General features: G+C 44.1%; 1 protein-coding gene across 1 annotated transcript in view; it reads right to left on the bottom strand.

Moving 5' to 3' along the window:
* Positions 1–14,528, bottom strand: part of SOS1 (SOS Ras/Rac guanine nucleotide exchange factor 1) — a 728,117-nt gene that overhangs the window by 55,155 nt on the left and 658,434 nt on the right. The window contains exon 10 of the mRNA XM_053712591.1: positions 3,172–3,289. Coding sequence (XP_053568566.1) covers positions 3,172–3,289 — 118 coding nt within the window. The remainder of the gene's footprint in view (positions 1–3,171; positions 3,290–14,528) is intronic.

Here is a 14,528-nt window from a genome sequence, read left to right as displayed (position 1 = left end):
CTGAAAAATGAGAAGTTTTAAAAGACCTTTTACGTTTACTAGAAGGGGGAATAACAGACATAGCCTTCTTAATAGATTTAGAAACAAAATCTCTTATGTTAACAGGAACACTCTGAGCATTAGATGTTGATGGAACCACAACAGGTAATGTAACATTACTAAAGGAAATATTATCTGCATTAACAAGTTTGTCATGACATTCATTACAAACAACAGCTGGAGGAACAGATACCACAAGTTTACAACAGATACACTTAACTTTGGTAGATCCAGCACCAGGCAGCGTTTTTCCAGAAGTATTTTCTGACTCAGTGTCAATCTGGGACATCTTGCAATATGTAATAGAAAAAACAACATATAAAGCAAAATTGATCAAATTCCTTAAATGACAGTTTCAGGAATGGGAAAAAATGCCAGTGAACAAGCTTCTAGCAACCAGAAGCAATAAATAATGAGACTTAAATAATGTGAAGACAAAAGTGCCGCCCATATTTTTTAGCGCCAAAAAAGACGCCCACATTATTTGGCGCCAAAAAAGACGCCCACATTATTTGGCGCCTAAATGCTTTTGGAGCAAAAAAACGTCAAAAATGACGCAACTTCCGGCGACACGTATGACGCCGGAAACAGAAAAAACTTTTTGCGCCAAAAAAGTCAGTGCCAAGAATGACGCAATAAAATGAAGCATTTTCAGCCCCCGCGAGCCTAACAGCCCACAGGAAAAAAAGTCAAATTTTAAGGTAAGAAAAAAAATTGATTTATTCAAATGCATTATCCCAAATATGAAACTGACTGTCTGAAATAAGGAACGTTGAACATCCTGAGTCAAGGCAAATAAATGTTTGAATACATATATTTAGAACTTTATACAAAAGTGCCCAACCATAGCTTAGAGTGTCACAGAAAATAAGACTTACTTACCCCAGGACACTCATCTACATGTAGTAGAAAGCCAAACCAGTACTGAAACGAGAATCAGTAGAGGTAATGGTATATATAAGAGTATATTGTCGATCTGAAAAGGGAGGTAAGAGATGAATCTCTACGACCGATAACAGAGAACCTATGAAATAGACCCCGTAGAAGGAGATCATTGAATTCAAATAGGCAATACTCTCCTCACATCCCTCTGACATTCACTGCACGCTGAGAGGAAAACCGGGCTCCAACCTGCTGCGGAGCGCATATCAACGTAGAATATAGCACAAACTTACTTCACCACCTCCATTGGAGGCAAAGTTTGCAAAACTGATTCGTGGGTGTGGTGAGGGGTGTATTTATAGGCATTTTGAGGTTTGGGAAACTTTGCACCTCCTGGTAGGAATGTATATCCCATACGTCACTAGCTCATGGACTCTTGCTAATTACATGAAAGAAAGGGCAAACCTAGTATCTCCCATTCATGTTTAATAATGTTCACCATTTTGATAGGAACCGGGAAGGCCTGAGGCACTACCCTGTCCTCGTAAACCCTATCCAGTTTAGGGATCGAAGGCGCCTCAGGAAGTTTCGGTTCCGGAAACTCAAGCTTAGCAAGCATTTTCTTCAGCAGGAAACGCAAATGCTCCATCTTAAATTTGAAATCTGTTTCCTCCGTGGACGGAGGCCTAGAAGTAGCCTATTCCGACTCAGAAGCAACATCGAGGCATCGCATTTATGGTAGCAGAAACCGCCGTCTGCAATTGATCAGCGAAGTCTGGAGGCCAAAGGGCCCCTCCCACGGGAGGGTTAGTTGTGTCCTGGGAAACTGCTTTTGTAATCGGAGATGCTTGTAGGGAACGCACCTCATGGGACGGAGAACCCTCAGAGGTGGACGGCTCAGTTGTACTAAATACTTTATTCTATTTTGAAGTAGTAATATTGTCATAACATGCGGAACAGAGCTGTAACAGCGGAACCTCCTCACAGTATACACAGTTAGTAGTTTTAGATAAGGAGGGAGTATCCTCCAACATAGAGTACTCCATAGCTTGCGCTTTATTACGCACTTGATTATAGATTAAATGGCACCTTTATATCCCAATGGCTGGGGCACTCACCACATCCTATGACCCTGACTACAAGAAACAGCTTTCGTCATCTCCGAACACAGGTCGAGAAAGAGGAAGTTACAGAGGCCACAACCGGTCACATGGAATGCCATGCAGGACCGCCCCTGCACTGAGTGAAAAGCGCGCCAAAAAGCCAGCCTCAATCTTGCTCTAACTGTTCCACATTGACAGAGCCTCATCTCACACAAGTGCAGCAAAAAACACAAATATTACTATGTGTATTAAAGTCCCCCCTGTTCAATAACCCCCTTCCGAGGGTATTACCCTAGATTCTATACAGTTAAAAGGAGTCACACTGTGACCCTGTCTTCTTGCGTTATCACACACACACACACACATATATATATATATATATATATATATATATATAATGAAAATATCTTACCAGAATCAACGCTGTGGAACAGGAACACGGCCCTTCAAGTGTTACAGGTTAGTAGCGTCGCTCCTGACATGGACTTGAGAGAATAAAAGCAGGCAGCAAAACTCGTCAACGCCGATTGCTTAAAGAGCTGTTAATATGAGTCGGGATGGTTTCGCAGAAGAACTCCCCCTGCATCTCTGGACTCTAACTTTCACCCATGCTCTCACTGAGAGGCTGACAGGATTACTTAAAACTCCAGTCCCAATGTGAAGAGTACTACTCCGAATCTTCTGACACTTCTCTGCCAACCTACTGTGACAAAAGGAAAAGAATGACTGGGGGATGAGGGAAGTGGGGGAGGTATTTAAGCCTCTGGCTGGGGTGTCTTTGCCTCCTCCTGGTGGCCAGGTTCTAATTTCCCACAAGTGATGAATGAAGCAGTGGACTCTCCTCCCCTTTAGATGGAAATAAATATTTTGGGTTTCGTATCCCTTTAATGATTAGTATTTGGCTTTCCTGTTTTGATCACAAAGCAATACAATACAGTATATAGAAACTGCAAGTAATACCAAGGGATGTATATACAAACTATGTTAAAGTCACTTCTCTTTTATAGTTTAAAACACATCTATGTTAATTTGCTAAACTACCTTTTAATTTTGGTGGCTCTGTGTGGTTTTTAAAGAACATGTATCAGCAGGTTTTTATTTCAAGGAAATTCAGTAATATACTTAAAGTTATAAATATGACACATACCACAGAAAGGCACACATGGTGGATTAATTGACCTGAGTTTAGCCAAATATTTCTTTTGATGATCTTCACTCAGTTCATGAGCTTCTTCTAAAATTTTTCTCTGACGGCTGTGTACTTGCTGCAGAAAAATAAGGGAAGTAAATCTGACAAAACAGCCAACATTTTGATCTATCAAACTTATTATAACAAAAGATTTTAGCCTTTAACATATTTCATTTCTAAATTATAAAGAAAAATAAAATCTTTAAAACAAGAACATCTAAAGGTGCTACAGAAATGTTTGTGGATCTCTCTTTTCTGGATTATATAAGGTATGATGCTAAAGGAAAATTAAAGTGCAAAACCTGCATGCTCTTATTTGTTAGAGCAGTACTGACACGCCAATTCTGTGTGTTTAACCCCTGTAAAGTGCAGATGACAACCATGTGCTGTTATCTGTGGGGAGCTTTCGGAGCAAAATCACAGTAAGTGACCCAGAAGTGTGGGCTGCAGAATGGAGCAGGAGGGAGGGGCAAGTATTCAAACTCCTCAACCTCAGCATCCTTAACCCCTTAAGGAGACCGGGCATTTCGGACAAAAACTTTCCCAAAAGAGCAGAGCATTTTTACCATCACTACATTTAAACAGAAAGAGCCTTTTTTATATTTACCTATGAAAACTATATATTTTTTTTTAGTAGACAACAGAAAAAGTATTGATCTAGGCCCATTTTGGTATATTTCATGCCACCATTTCACCGCCAAATGCGATCAAATAAAAAAAATGGTTACGTTTTTCACAAACTTTAGGTTTCTCACTGAAATTATTTAAACAGCTTGTGCAATCATGGCACAAGCTGTGTATAGATTACCCTCCCACCTGACAAATTTCACCCCCTGATCCCTTCCTGACCCCTCTTAAACAGCTCTCTTCCCTCCCCCACCCCCCAATGGTCACCCCCATCTTAAGTAGTGGTAGAAAGTCTGCCAGTATGAAAAAAAAAATAAGGCTTTATTTTTAAATATTTTTTTTGTAATATATTTCCTGCAGTGTAGGTTTTCCCCTTAGCCCCAACCTCCCGGATCCCCCCCAAACAGCTCTCTAACCCTCCCCCCTCTGCCTATTAGCCGCCATCTTAGGTACTGGTAGCTGTCTGCAAGTACCCAGTTTTAAATATTTATTACTGCTTTTTTTTTTTTTTACTCCTTAACGACCAACGACGTATGGGGTACGTCCCGCAAAAAAATGCAGTTAACGACCAAGGAAGTAACCCGTACGTCGTTGGTCTTTGAAAGCGGTGGAAGGGATCCTGATCACTTCCAGCCGCTTTCCTGTTATTGCAGCGATGCCTCGATATTGAGGCATCCTGCAATAACAATTTTTAGTAGTCCGATGCAGAGAGAGCCACTCTGTGGCCCTCTCTGCATCGTGCATTGATGTCTCCTAGCGTTGGTGGGTGGGAGCATCAGCTGTGAGGCGGGTGGGCAGCCCATCAATGTCCTTTCTGTCTGATCACTTCCTGATTACGTTCCCTGTTGTTGGCGGAAGCGGCGGTTTATAAAAATAAATAATTAATTCACAGTTTTTAGGGGCAAACTGGGTAGTACCAAAGATGGCGGCAAATAGCTAGAGGGGGGAGGGTTAGAAAGCTGTATGGGGGGGGGGGGGTCAGGGAGGTTGGGGGCTAAGAGGGGATCAAAAACTGCAGAATCAATTAAAAAAAATATATAATTAAAAATGCTTTTTATTTTAGTACTGGCAGGCTTTCTGCCAGTACTTAAAATGGCGGTGACAATTGTAAGGTGGGGAAGAGAGCTATTTTAGGGGGGTCAGGGAGAGTTCAGGGGTGGGATGTGTCAGGTGGGAGGCTGATCTCTACACTAAAGCTAAAATTAAACCTACAAGCTACCCAATTAACCCCGTCACTGCTGGGCACAGTACAAGTGTGCTGCGCAGCAGAATTTAGCGGCCTTCTAATTACCAAAAAGCAACGCCAAAGCCATATATGTCTGCTATTTCTGAACAAAGGGGATCCCAGAGAAGCTTTTACAACCATATGTGCCATAATTGCACAAGCTGTTTGCAAATAATTTCAGTGAGAAATCTAAAATTGTGAAACATTTTACGTTTTTTTTTTTTATTTGATCGCATTTGGCGGTGAAATGGTGGCATGACATATACCAAAATGTGCCTAGATCAATACTTTGGGTTGTCTACTACACTACAATAAAGCTATAATTAACCATACACGCTCCCTAATTAACCCCTTCACTGCTGGTCATAATACACGTGTGGTGCGCAGCAGCATTTAGCGGCCATCTAATTACCAAAAAGCAACGCCAAAGCCATATATGTCTACTATTTCTGAACAAAGAGGATCCCAGAGAAGCATTTACAACCATTTGTGCCATAATTGCACAAGTTGTTTGTAAATAATTTCAGTGAGAAACTGTCAGGGTGCCAGGAATCAGACTGAGACGAGAAGTGCAAAAATAATCACACCTTTATTAATAACAAAAAATAATAAAAAGTCAACAAGTCAAATAACAAGCCAGGAGTCAAAACCAGAGCTGGTAGTCAGACGAGCCGAGTCAGGAGCCAAAGCGAATAGTTAGACGAGCCGGAATCAGGAACAAGGAAAACAGCAGTGTCAGGAACAAGCCAGGGATCAGGAACCAGGAAGGACGTCAGGCAGCTAGGTAATACACAGGAACTCTCACAAACAGGTCTGAGACAACGCAAAGGCAAAGCATACTGAACAGAGGCCCTTTAAATAATAAGTGATGACATCACAATTCTGAGACTGCATCCTGTCTCACATGGATGATGCACACCAGTCTGGCCATAAAAAGAAGTGTGCAGCATCCCCCACAATGCGCCATAGTCAGGAAGAGAGGTGAGTAAAATGGCTGCCAGCAGCACATGGCAAACACAACAGGGAAAGAACCCTGACAGTACCCTCCCCTCAACGACCCCTCCCCGCGGGAGGACAAAAGGCTTATCGGGGAAACGGGCATGGAAGGCATGGAGGAGGGCGGGAGCATGAACATCAGAGGAGGGAACCCAAAAACACTCTTCCGGACCGTAGCCCCTCCAGTGAACCAAATACTGTACACGGCCCCTGGACATACGAGAGTCAATAATGCTGCTAACCTCATACTCCTCATGGTTGTCAACAAAGATAGGATGGGGACGAGGCAACACAGTGGTAAACCGATTACAAACGAATGGTTTCAAGAGGGAGACATGAAAAAGATTGGAGATGCGCATAGCAGGAGGAAGGTCAAGAGCGTAGGCCACAGGATTAACCCGTGGGAGTATTCGAAAAGGACCAACATAACAGGGAGCCAATTTATTGGAAGGCACACAAATGTTCAAGTTGCGGGAGGACAGCCAAACTCTCTCACCAACCTGGTAGGAAGGTGCGGGCAGATGCCTATGATCAGCCTGGAACTTTTGGTGCTGCATAGAACAATGAAGGCAAACCTGAATCTGCACCCACGTAGAACGGAGTTGCCGGAGATGCTCTTCCAAAGCCGGAATAACCTGAGACATGAATGAATCGGGCAACAAGGATGGTTGAAACCCATAATTCGCCATGAACGGGGATAACTTGGAGGAAGCATTAATAGCACTATTACGAGCAAACTCTGCCCAAGGTAACAGCTCAGACCAATTATTGTGGTGATCTGAGACATAGCAACGGAGGAACTGTTCCAGAGCTTGATTAGACCATTCCACAGCCCCATTGGATTGAGGGTGATATGCCGAGGAGAAGAAAAGCTGGATCCCCATTTGAGCACAAAAGGAACGCCAAAATCTGAAGACAAACTGGCTACCCCGGTCCGACACTATCTCCTTGGTTAACCCATGTAAACGGAAGACCTCCCGGGCAAAAATTGAAGCAAGCTCCTGTGCAGTAGGCAGCTTCATCAAGAGAATGCAATGTGACATTTTAGAAAAACGGTCAACCACCATAAGGATAACAGTATTGCCATTGGAAACACGGAGCTCGACAATGAAGTCCATGGAAAGATGTGTCCAAGGATGCTCACCATTAGCAATAGGTTGAAGAAGACCCACAGGAAGACGTCGAGGGGTCTTATTCTGTGCACAAACTGAGCAGGAGGCAACATACGCAGCAACATCAGAACGAAGACCTGGCCACCAGAATTGTCGAGTGACAGACCAAATAATTTGGTTCTTGTCTGGGTGACCTGCGGCATTAGCATAGTGGTAAGTGTGCAAAAGTTTAGTTAGAAGATTCTCAGGAACAAAACACTTACCACTAGGTTTCTCAGGAGGTGCATTGGTTTGTGCAGCCAGGATCTCCTCCCCCAAGGGAGAAGTCAAATTAGTACATATGGAAGCCAAAATATGGTCAGGAGGTATAACAGGAGTAGGTACAGACTCCTCCTTGGACAGAGGCGAAAATTGTCGAGAGAGGGCATCAGCCCTAACATTCTTACTACCAGGCAGGTAGAAGACCACATAATTAAACTGAGACAAAAATAGCGCCCATCTGGCCTGTCGGGGCGACAAACGTTTTGCTTCAGATAGATAAGTTAAATTCTTGTGGTCAGTAAGAATCAGGGATAGGCAAGGTGTCCGTGACTAGCCCTTGCAGTGTCCGCCACAACCTTAGTATATCTTTTCTTTCTGATTAAAAAAAACTATGCAGTGTGAATAAAGTTAGTGGCTTGTCAAAAGACTGCTAGCGATATTGGGTGATAAGTTATGGAATAAATAAAGCCTGAGTGAAATACTGGATGTGTATCTGCATCTGTATAATAACAGCCAGCTCTATACAAAGACACAGTAGTGAGGTGACACTGGCACATGCGTATAGCAAGACAAGGGCTGGTTATAGGGTCAGTGGTATCTGCATCAGCATAACACCCAGCGCTATATAATGACACAGTAGTGACACTGGCACATGGGTATAGCCAGAGGAGAGCTGGTTATAGAATCAGTGGTATCTGCATCAGTATAACAACACAGTAGGGACACTGGCTCACGGGTACAGCCAGAGGAGGGCTGGTTATAGGATCAGTGGTATCTGCATCAGTATAATAACACCCAGCACTATATAATGACACTATAGTGACACTGGCACATGCGTATAGCAAGACAAGGGCTGGTTATAGGGTCAGTGATATCTGCATCAGTATAATAACACCCAGCACTATATAATGACACAGTAGTGACACTGGCACATGGGTATAGCCAGAGTGTTGGTGTATGTATCAAAAAGACACTGGAAGCTTTTAAAGAAAACTGCATTAGGCTTTACTTGTACAGATGCATCAGCAATATTTGGAACATACCAAAGGACTTGTAAAACTATAGTCAGCACACACAGAGGAGGAAAAACACAATAGAGATTAAAAAACAACTTCCTTCCTGTATAAAAGAATGAACAAGATCACAGATATAAACAATCAGCAATCTAAACTGAACGGCGCCAGCTACAGCATCAATGCTGTTCATACATGTGGTATAGTACATGCTGTTGTATTTCCCAACACAGAGGAGGGCTGGTTATAGAATCAGTGGTATCTGCATCAATATAATAACACTAAGAACTATAAAAAAATGTTTTTAATTTCAAATGAACCTTGGTGTCCTTCACTAGGGTCTGTACTTTGGAAAATGTCCGCCACAGCCTTTGTCTGTGCCTATCCCTGGTAAGAATGAGCACTGGCACGCTAGTACCCTCGAGAAGATGCCTCCATTCCTTAAGTGCCAAAATTATGGCCAGTAATTCCCTGTTGCCAATTTCATAATTGCACTCCGCTGGAGACAATTTCTTAGAGAAGAAACCACACGGATGCAAGGAACCGTCAGGCGTGGGACGTTGAGACAAGAGGGCACCTACTCCAGTCTCAGACGCATCGACCTCAAGAACGAAAGACAGGACAGGGTTAGGATGAGCCAGAACTGGAGCGGCAGCAAAGGCAGTCTTAAGACTATCAAAGGCCTTAATGGCAGTAGGTGACCAATGGAGTGGATCATTCTCTTTACGGGTCATGTCTGTGATAGGTTTGAAAAGTTTTTAATAAACTTTCTATAGTAATTGACGAACCCCAAAAAACGTTGAATAGACCGAAGACCAACTGGGTGAGGCCACTGCAGAACTGCAGATAACTTGTCAGGATCCATGGAGAACCCTGCAACGGAGATAACATAACCTAGGAAGGTTACTTCAGTCTGGTGGAACTCACATTTCTCGAGTTTACAAAACAGGCCGTTCTCACGTAGTCTCTGAAGAACCTGTGTAACATCAGAACGATGAGCCTCAAGTGTGGGTGAGTGTATGAGGATGTCGTCTAAGTACACCACAACACACTGTTGCAACATATCTCGTAGGACATCATTAATAAGTTCCTGAAAAACAGCAGGAGCATTACATAGGCCAAAGGGCATTACAAGATACTCATAATGCCCGCTCCTGGTGTTAAATGCTGTTTTACATTCGTGGCCCTCCTTAATCCTAACGAGATTGTACGCTCCTCTCAAATCAAGTTTAGTAAAGACCGTAGCTCCCTTGAGGCGGTCGAAGAGTTCCGTAATAAGCGGAACAGGGTAAGCATTCTTAATGGTAAGACGATTAATACCCATATAATCGATACATGGTCTTAACTCGCCACCCTTTTTCTTCACAAAGAAGAAGCCAGCTCCTGCAGGAGAGCAGGATTTGCGGATGATCCCCGCGACAGAGCATTGGCAACATACTCCTCCATAGCACAATTCTCTGCAACAGACAGAGGGTACACCCGGCCCCGAGGAGGAATGGCTCCGGTTTGCAGGTCTATGGCATAATCGTAAGACCGGTGAGGAGGCAACGTACCGGCACGCACCTTGTCAAACACGTCTAGGAATTCTCGGTACTCCTCTGGCAATTGAGATACCGAAGAAGTGCACAACACTTTAACTGGTTTCCGAAGACAAGTGGAAATATATTGCAGGGACCACAACAAAATTTCGGACCTGCGTCAGTCAAGACTGGGATTGTGCTTTTGGAGCCAGGGATAACCCAGAACAACCGGAAAATGCGGAGAGTTTATCACCTGGAACTGGAGGGTTTTAAAATGGAGAGCCCCAACAGCCATGGACAACGGAGCAGTTTTGTGAGTAACGAGTGCGGGCTGAAGGGTCCTGCCATCAATGGCCTCAATAGCAAGCGGTACGGACCGAGGCAAAACAGGAATGGAGTGCTTTGATACAAAAGCACTGTCAATGAAATAGCCTGCAGCACCGGAGTCAACAAGAGCCTGAGGGACTATGGAGGAGTCCACCCTGGAAAGGACAACTGTGACCAAAGGTTTCTCCTTAAGCAGTTCCGGGGACGAGGATATACCACCCAAGGTCTGCCCCCGACAGGAACTTAGGTGTGAGCGTTTCCCGGCCGTGTAGGACAAGACTTCAAAAGGTGACCCTGTAACCCACAATTGAGGCAGAGCCCCTCCCTCCTCCTAAAGGCCCTCTTCACCGTGGAGAGACGCGTGAATCCCAGCTGCATCGGCTCAGCAGTACCTGGTGACTCGGGACCAGGAGGCATGGGTGGAACGAACACGTAGGAGACAACGGAACAGGAGGCTTCCACAAGTGCTCCTTGAAAGAGGGCCTTTCTCTGAGTCTGATGTCAATTAGGATCAAAAAAGATACCAAATCCAGGAGATCCTCTGGTAAATCTCTGGCAGCAACTTCGTAATCGCATCAGAGAGCCCATGAAAGAAGGCGGCAACAAGGGCTTCATTGTTCCAACCTACCTCTGCGGCAAGCGTACGAAACTCAATAGCATACTGAGCAACAGATCTTGTACCTTACTGAATGGACATGAGTCGTTTAGCAGCAGAGGAGGAGAGAGCCGGAACATCAAATACCCTTTAAAAGAGGCCACAAATTCAGGGTAATTTGAAATCACAGGTTTATTAGTCTCCCACAAGGGATTAGCCCAGGCAAGAGCTGTGTCAGAGAGTAACGAGATGAGAAATCCCACCTTAGCTCTGTCAGAGGGAAACGCCTGAGGTAACATCTAAAATTATATGCCCACCTGGTTCAAAAACCCTCTGCACTGAATAGGATCGCCTCCATATCGCTGAGGTAGAGGTGCAGAACCGGACATGCTCCTGGTAGGCATAGGTGCAGCAGCGGAAACAGGAGCAGACATAACTTGCGGAACACTTTGGTCCAAATGTCCAGTGCAAGTCAGTAGGGTTTGCAGGGCTAGTGCAAATTGATCCAAGCGGTGATCTTGTTCATCCATCCTGGAAATGATGGCAGGTAAAGGTGGATTATTAGCACCATCAGGATTCATGGCCTTTGCGTAATGTCAGGGTGCCAGGAATCAGACTGAGACGAGAATTGCAAAAAAGAAGTGCAAAAATAATCACACCTTTATCAATAACAAAAAATAATAAAAAGTCCACAAGTCAAATAACAAGCCAGGAGTCAAAATTAGAGCTGGTAGTCAGACGAGCCGAGTCAGGAGCCAAAGCGAATAGTTAGACGAGTCGGAATCAGGAACAAGGAAAACAGCAGTGTCAGGAACAAGCCAGGGATCAGGAACCAGGAACAAAGGCCCTTTAAATAATAAGTGATGACATCACAATTCTGAAACTGCATCCTGTCTCACATGGATGATGCACACAGGTCTGGCCATAAAAGGAAGTGCAGGAAGTGAGCAGCATCCCCCCTACTACATACATAATACATATACATGTCAAGGGATATCCAGGGTTTCCTGAAAGATATCAGTGTCCCAACGTAATTAGCGCTAATTTTGAAAAAAAGTGGTTTGAAAATAGCAAACTGCTACTTGTATTTATTGCCATATAAATTGGAAAAAAAGCAAAGAACATGTAAACATTGGGTATTTCTAAACTCAGGACAAAATTTAGAAACTATTTAGCATTTTTTTTGGTGGTTGTAGATGTGTAACAGATTTTGTGGGTCAAAGTTAGAAAAAAATATTTTTTTCCATTTTATATTTTTTTTTATAGTAAATTATAAGATATGATGAAAAACAGAATTTATGTTTACCTGATAAATTACTTTCTCCAACGGTGTGTCCGGTCCACGGCGTCATCCTTACTTGTGGGATATTCTCTTCCCCAACAGGAAATGGCAAAGAGCCCAGCAAAGCTGGTCACATGATCCCTCCTAGGCTCCGCCTACCCCAGTCATTCGACCGACGTTAAGGAGGAATATTTGCATAGGAGAAACCATATGATACCGTGGTGACTGTAGTTAAAGAAAATAAATTATCAGACCTGATTAAAAAAACCAGGGCGGGCCGTGGACCGGACACACCGTTGGAGAAAGTAATTTATCAGGTAAACATAAATTCTGTTTTCTCCAACATAGGTGTGTCCGGTCCACGGCGTCATCCTTACTTGTGGGAACCAATACCAAAGCTTTAGGACACGGATGATGGGAGGGAGCAAATCAGGTCACCTAGATGGAAGGCACCACGGCTTGCAAAACCTTTCTCCCAAAAATAGCCTCAGAAGAAGCAAAAGTATCAAACTTGTAAAATTTGGTAAAAGTGTGCAGTGAAGACCAAGTCGCTGCCCTACATATCTGATCAACAGAAGCCTCGTTCTTGAAGGCCCATGTGGAAGCCACAGCCCTAGTGGAATGAGCTGTGATTCTTTCGGGAGGCTGCCGTCCGGCAGTCTCGTAAGCCAATCTGATGATGCTTTTAATCCAAAAAGAGAGAGAGGTAGAAGTTGCTTTTTGACCTCTCCTTTTACCGGAATAAACAACAAACAAGGAAGATGTTTGTCTAAAATCCTTTGTAGCGTCTAAATAGAATTTTAGAGCGCGAACAACATCCAAATTGTGCAACAAACGTTCCTTCTTTGAAACTGGTTTCGGGCACAGAGAAGGTACGATAATCTCCTGGTTAATGTTTTTGTTAGAAACAACTTTTGGAAGAAAACCAGGTTTAGTACGTAAAACCACCTTATCTGCATGGAACACCAGATAAGGAGGAGAACACTGCAGAGCAGATAATTCTGAAACTCTTCTAGCAGAAGAAATTGCAACCAAAAACAAAACTTTCCAAGATAATAACTTAATATCAACGGAATGTAAGGGTTCAAACGGAACCCCCTGAAGAACTGAAAGAACTAAGTTGAGACTCCAAGGAGGAGTCAAAGGTTTGTAAACAGGCTTGATTCTAACCAGAGCCTGAACAAAGGCTTGAACATCTGGCACAGCTGCCAGCTTTTTGTGAAGTAACACAGACAAGGCAGAAATCTGTCCCTTCAGGGAACTCGCAGATAATCCTTTTTCCAATCCTTCTTGAAGGAAGGATAGAATCTTAGGAATCTTAACCTTGTCCCAAGGGAATCCTTTAGATTCACACCAACAGATATATTTTTTCCAAATTTTGTGGTAAATCTTTCTAGTTACAGGCTTTCTGGCCTGAACAAGAGTATCGATAACAGAATCTGAGAACCCTCGCTTCGATAAGATCAAGCGTTCAATCTCCAAGCAGTCAGCTGGAGTGAGACCAGATTCGGATGTTCGAACGGACCTTGAACAAGAAGGTCTCGTCTCAAAGGTAGCTTCCATGGTGGAGCCGATGACATATTCACCAGATCTGCATACCAAGTCCTGCGTGGCCACGCAGGAGCTATCAAGATCACCGACGCCCTCTCCTGATTGATCCTGGCTACCAGCCTGGGGATGAGAGGAAACGGCGGGAATACATAAGCTAGTTTGAAGGTCCAAGGTGCTACTAGTGCATCCACTAGAGCCGCCTTGGGATCCCTGGATCTGGACCCGTAGCAAGGAACTTTGAAGTTCTGACGAGAGGCCATCAGATCCATGTCTGGAATGCCCCACAGTTGAGTGATTTGGACAAAGATTTCCAGATGGAGTTCCCACTCCCCCGGATGCAATGTCTGACGACTCAGAAAATCCGCTTCCCAATTTTCCACTCCTGGGATGTGGATTGCAGACAGGTGGCAGGAGTGAGACTCCGCCCATTGAATGATTTTGGTCACTTCTTCCATCGCCAGGGAACTCCTTGTTCCCCCCTGATGGTTGATGTACGCAACAGTTGTCATGTTGTCTGATTGAAACCGTATGAACTTGGCCCTCGCTAGCTGAGGCCAAGCCTTGAGAGCATTGAATATCGCTCTCAGTTCCAGAATATTTATCGGTAGAAGAGATTCATCCCGAGACCAAAGACCCTGAGCTTTCAGGGATCCCCAGACCGCGCCCCAGCCCATCAGACTGGCGTCGGTCGTGACAATGACCCACTCTGGTCTGCGGAAGGTCATCCCTTGTGACAGGTTGTCCAGGGACAGCCACCAACGGAGTGAGTCTCTGGTCCTCTGATTTACTTGTATCCTCGGAGACAA

This window comes from Bombina bombina, chromosome 4, assembly GCF_027579735.1.
Source record: "Bombina bombina isolate aBomBom1 chromosome 4, aBomBom1.pri, whole genome shotgun sequence".
Classification (NCBI taxonomy): Eukaryota; Metazoa; Chordata; class Amphibia; order Anura; family Bombinatoridae; genus Bombina; species Bombina bombina.
This window is presented reverse-complemented; position numbering and strand designations above follow the sequence as displayed.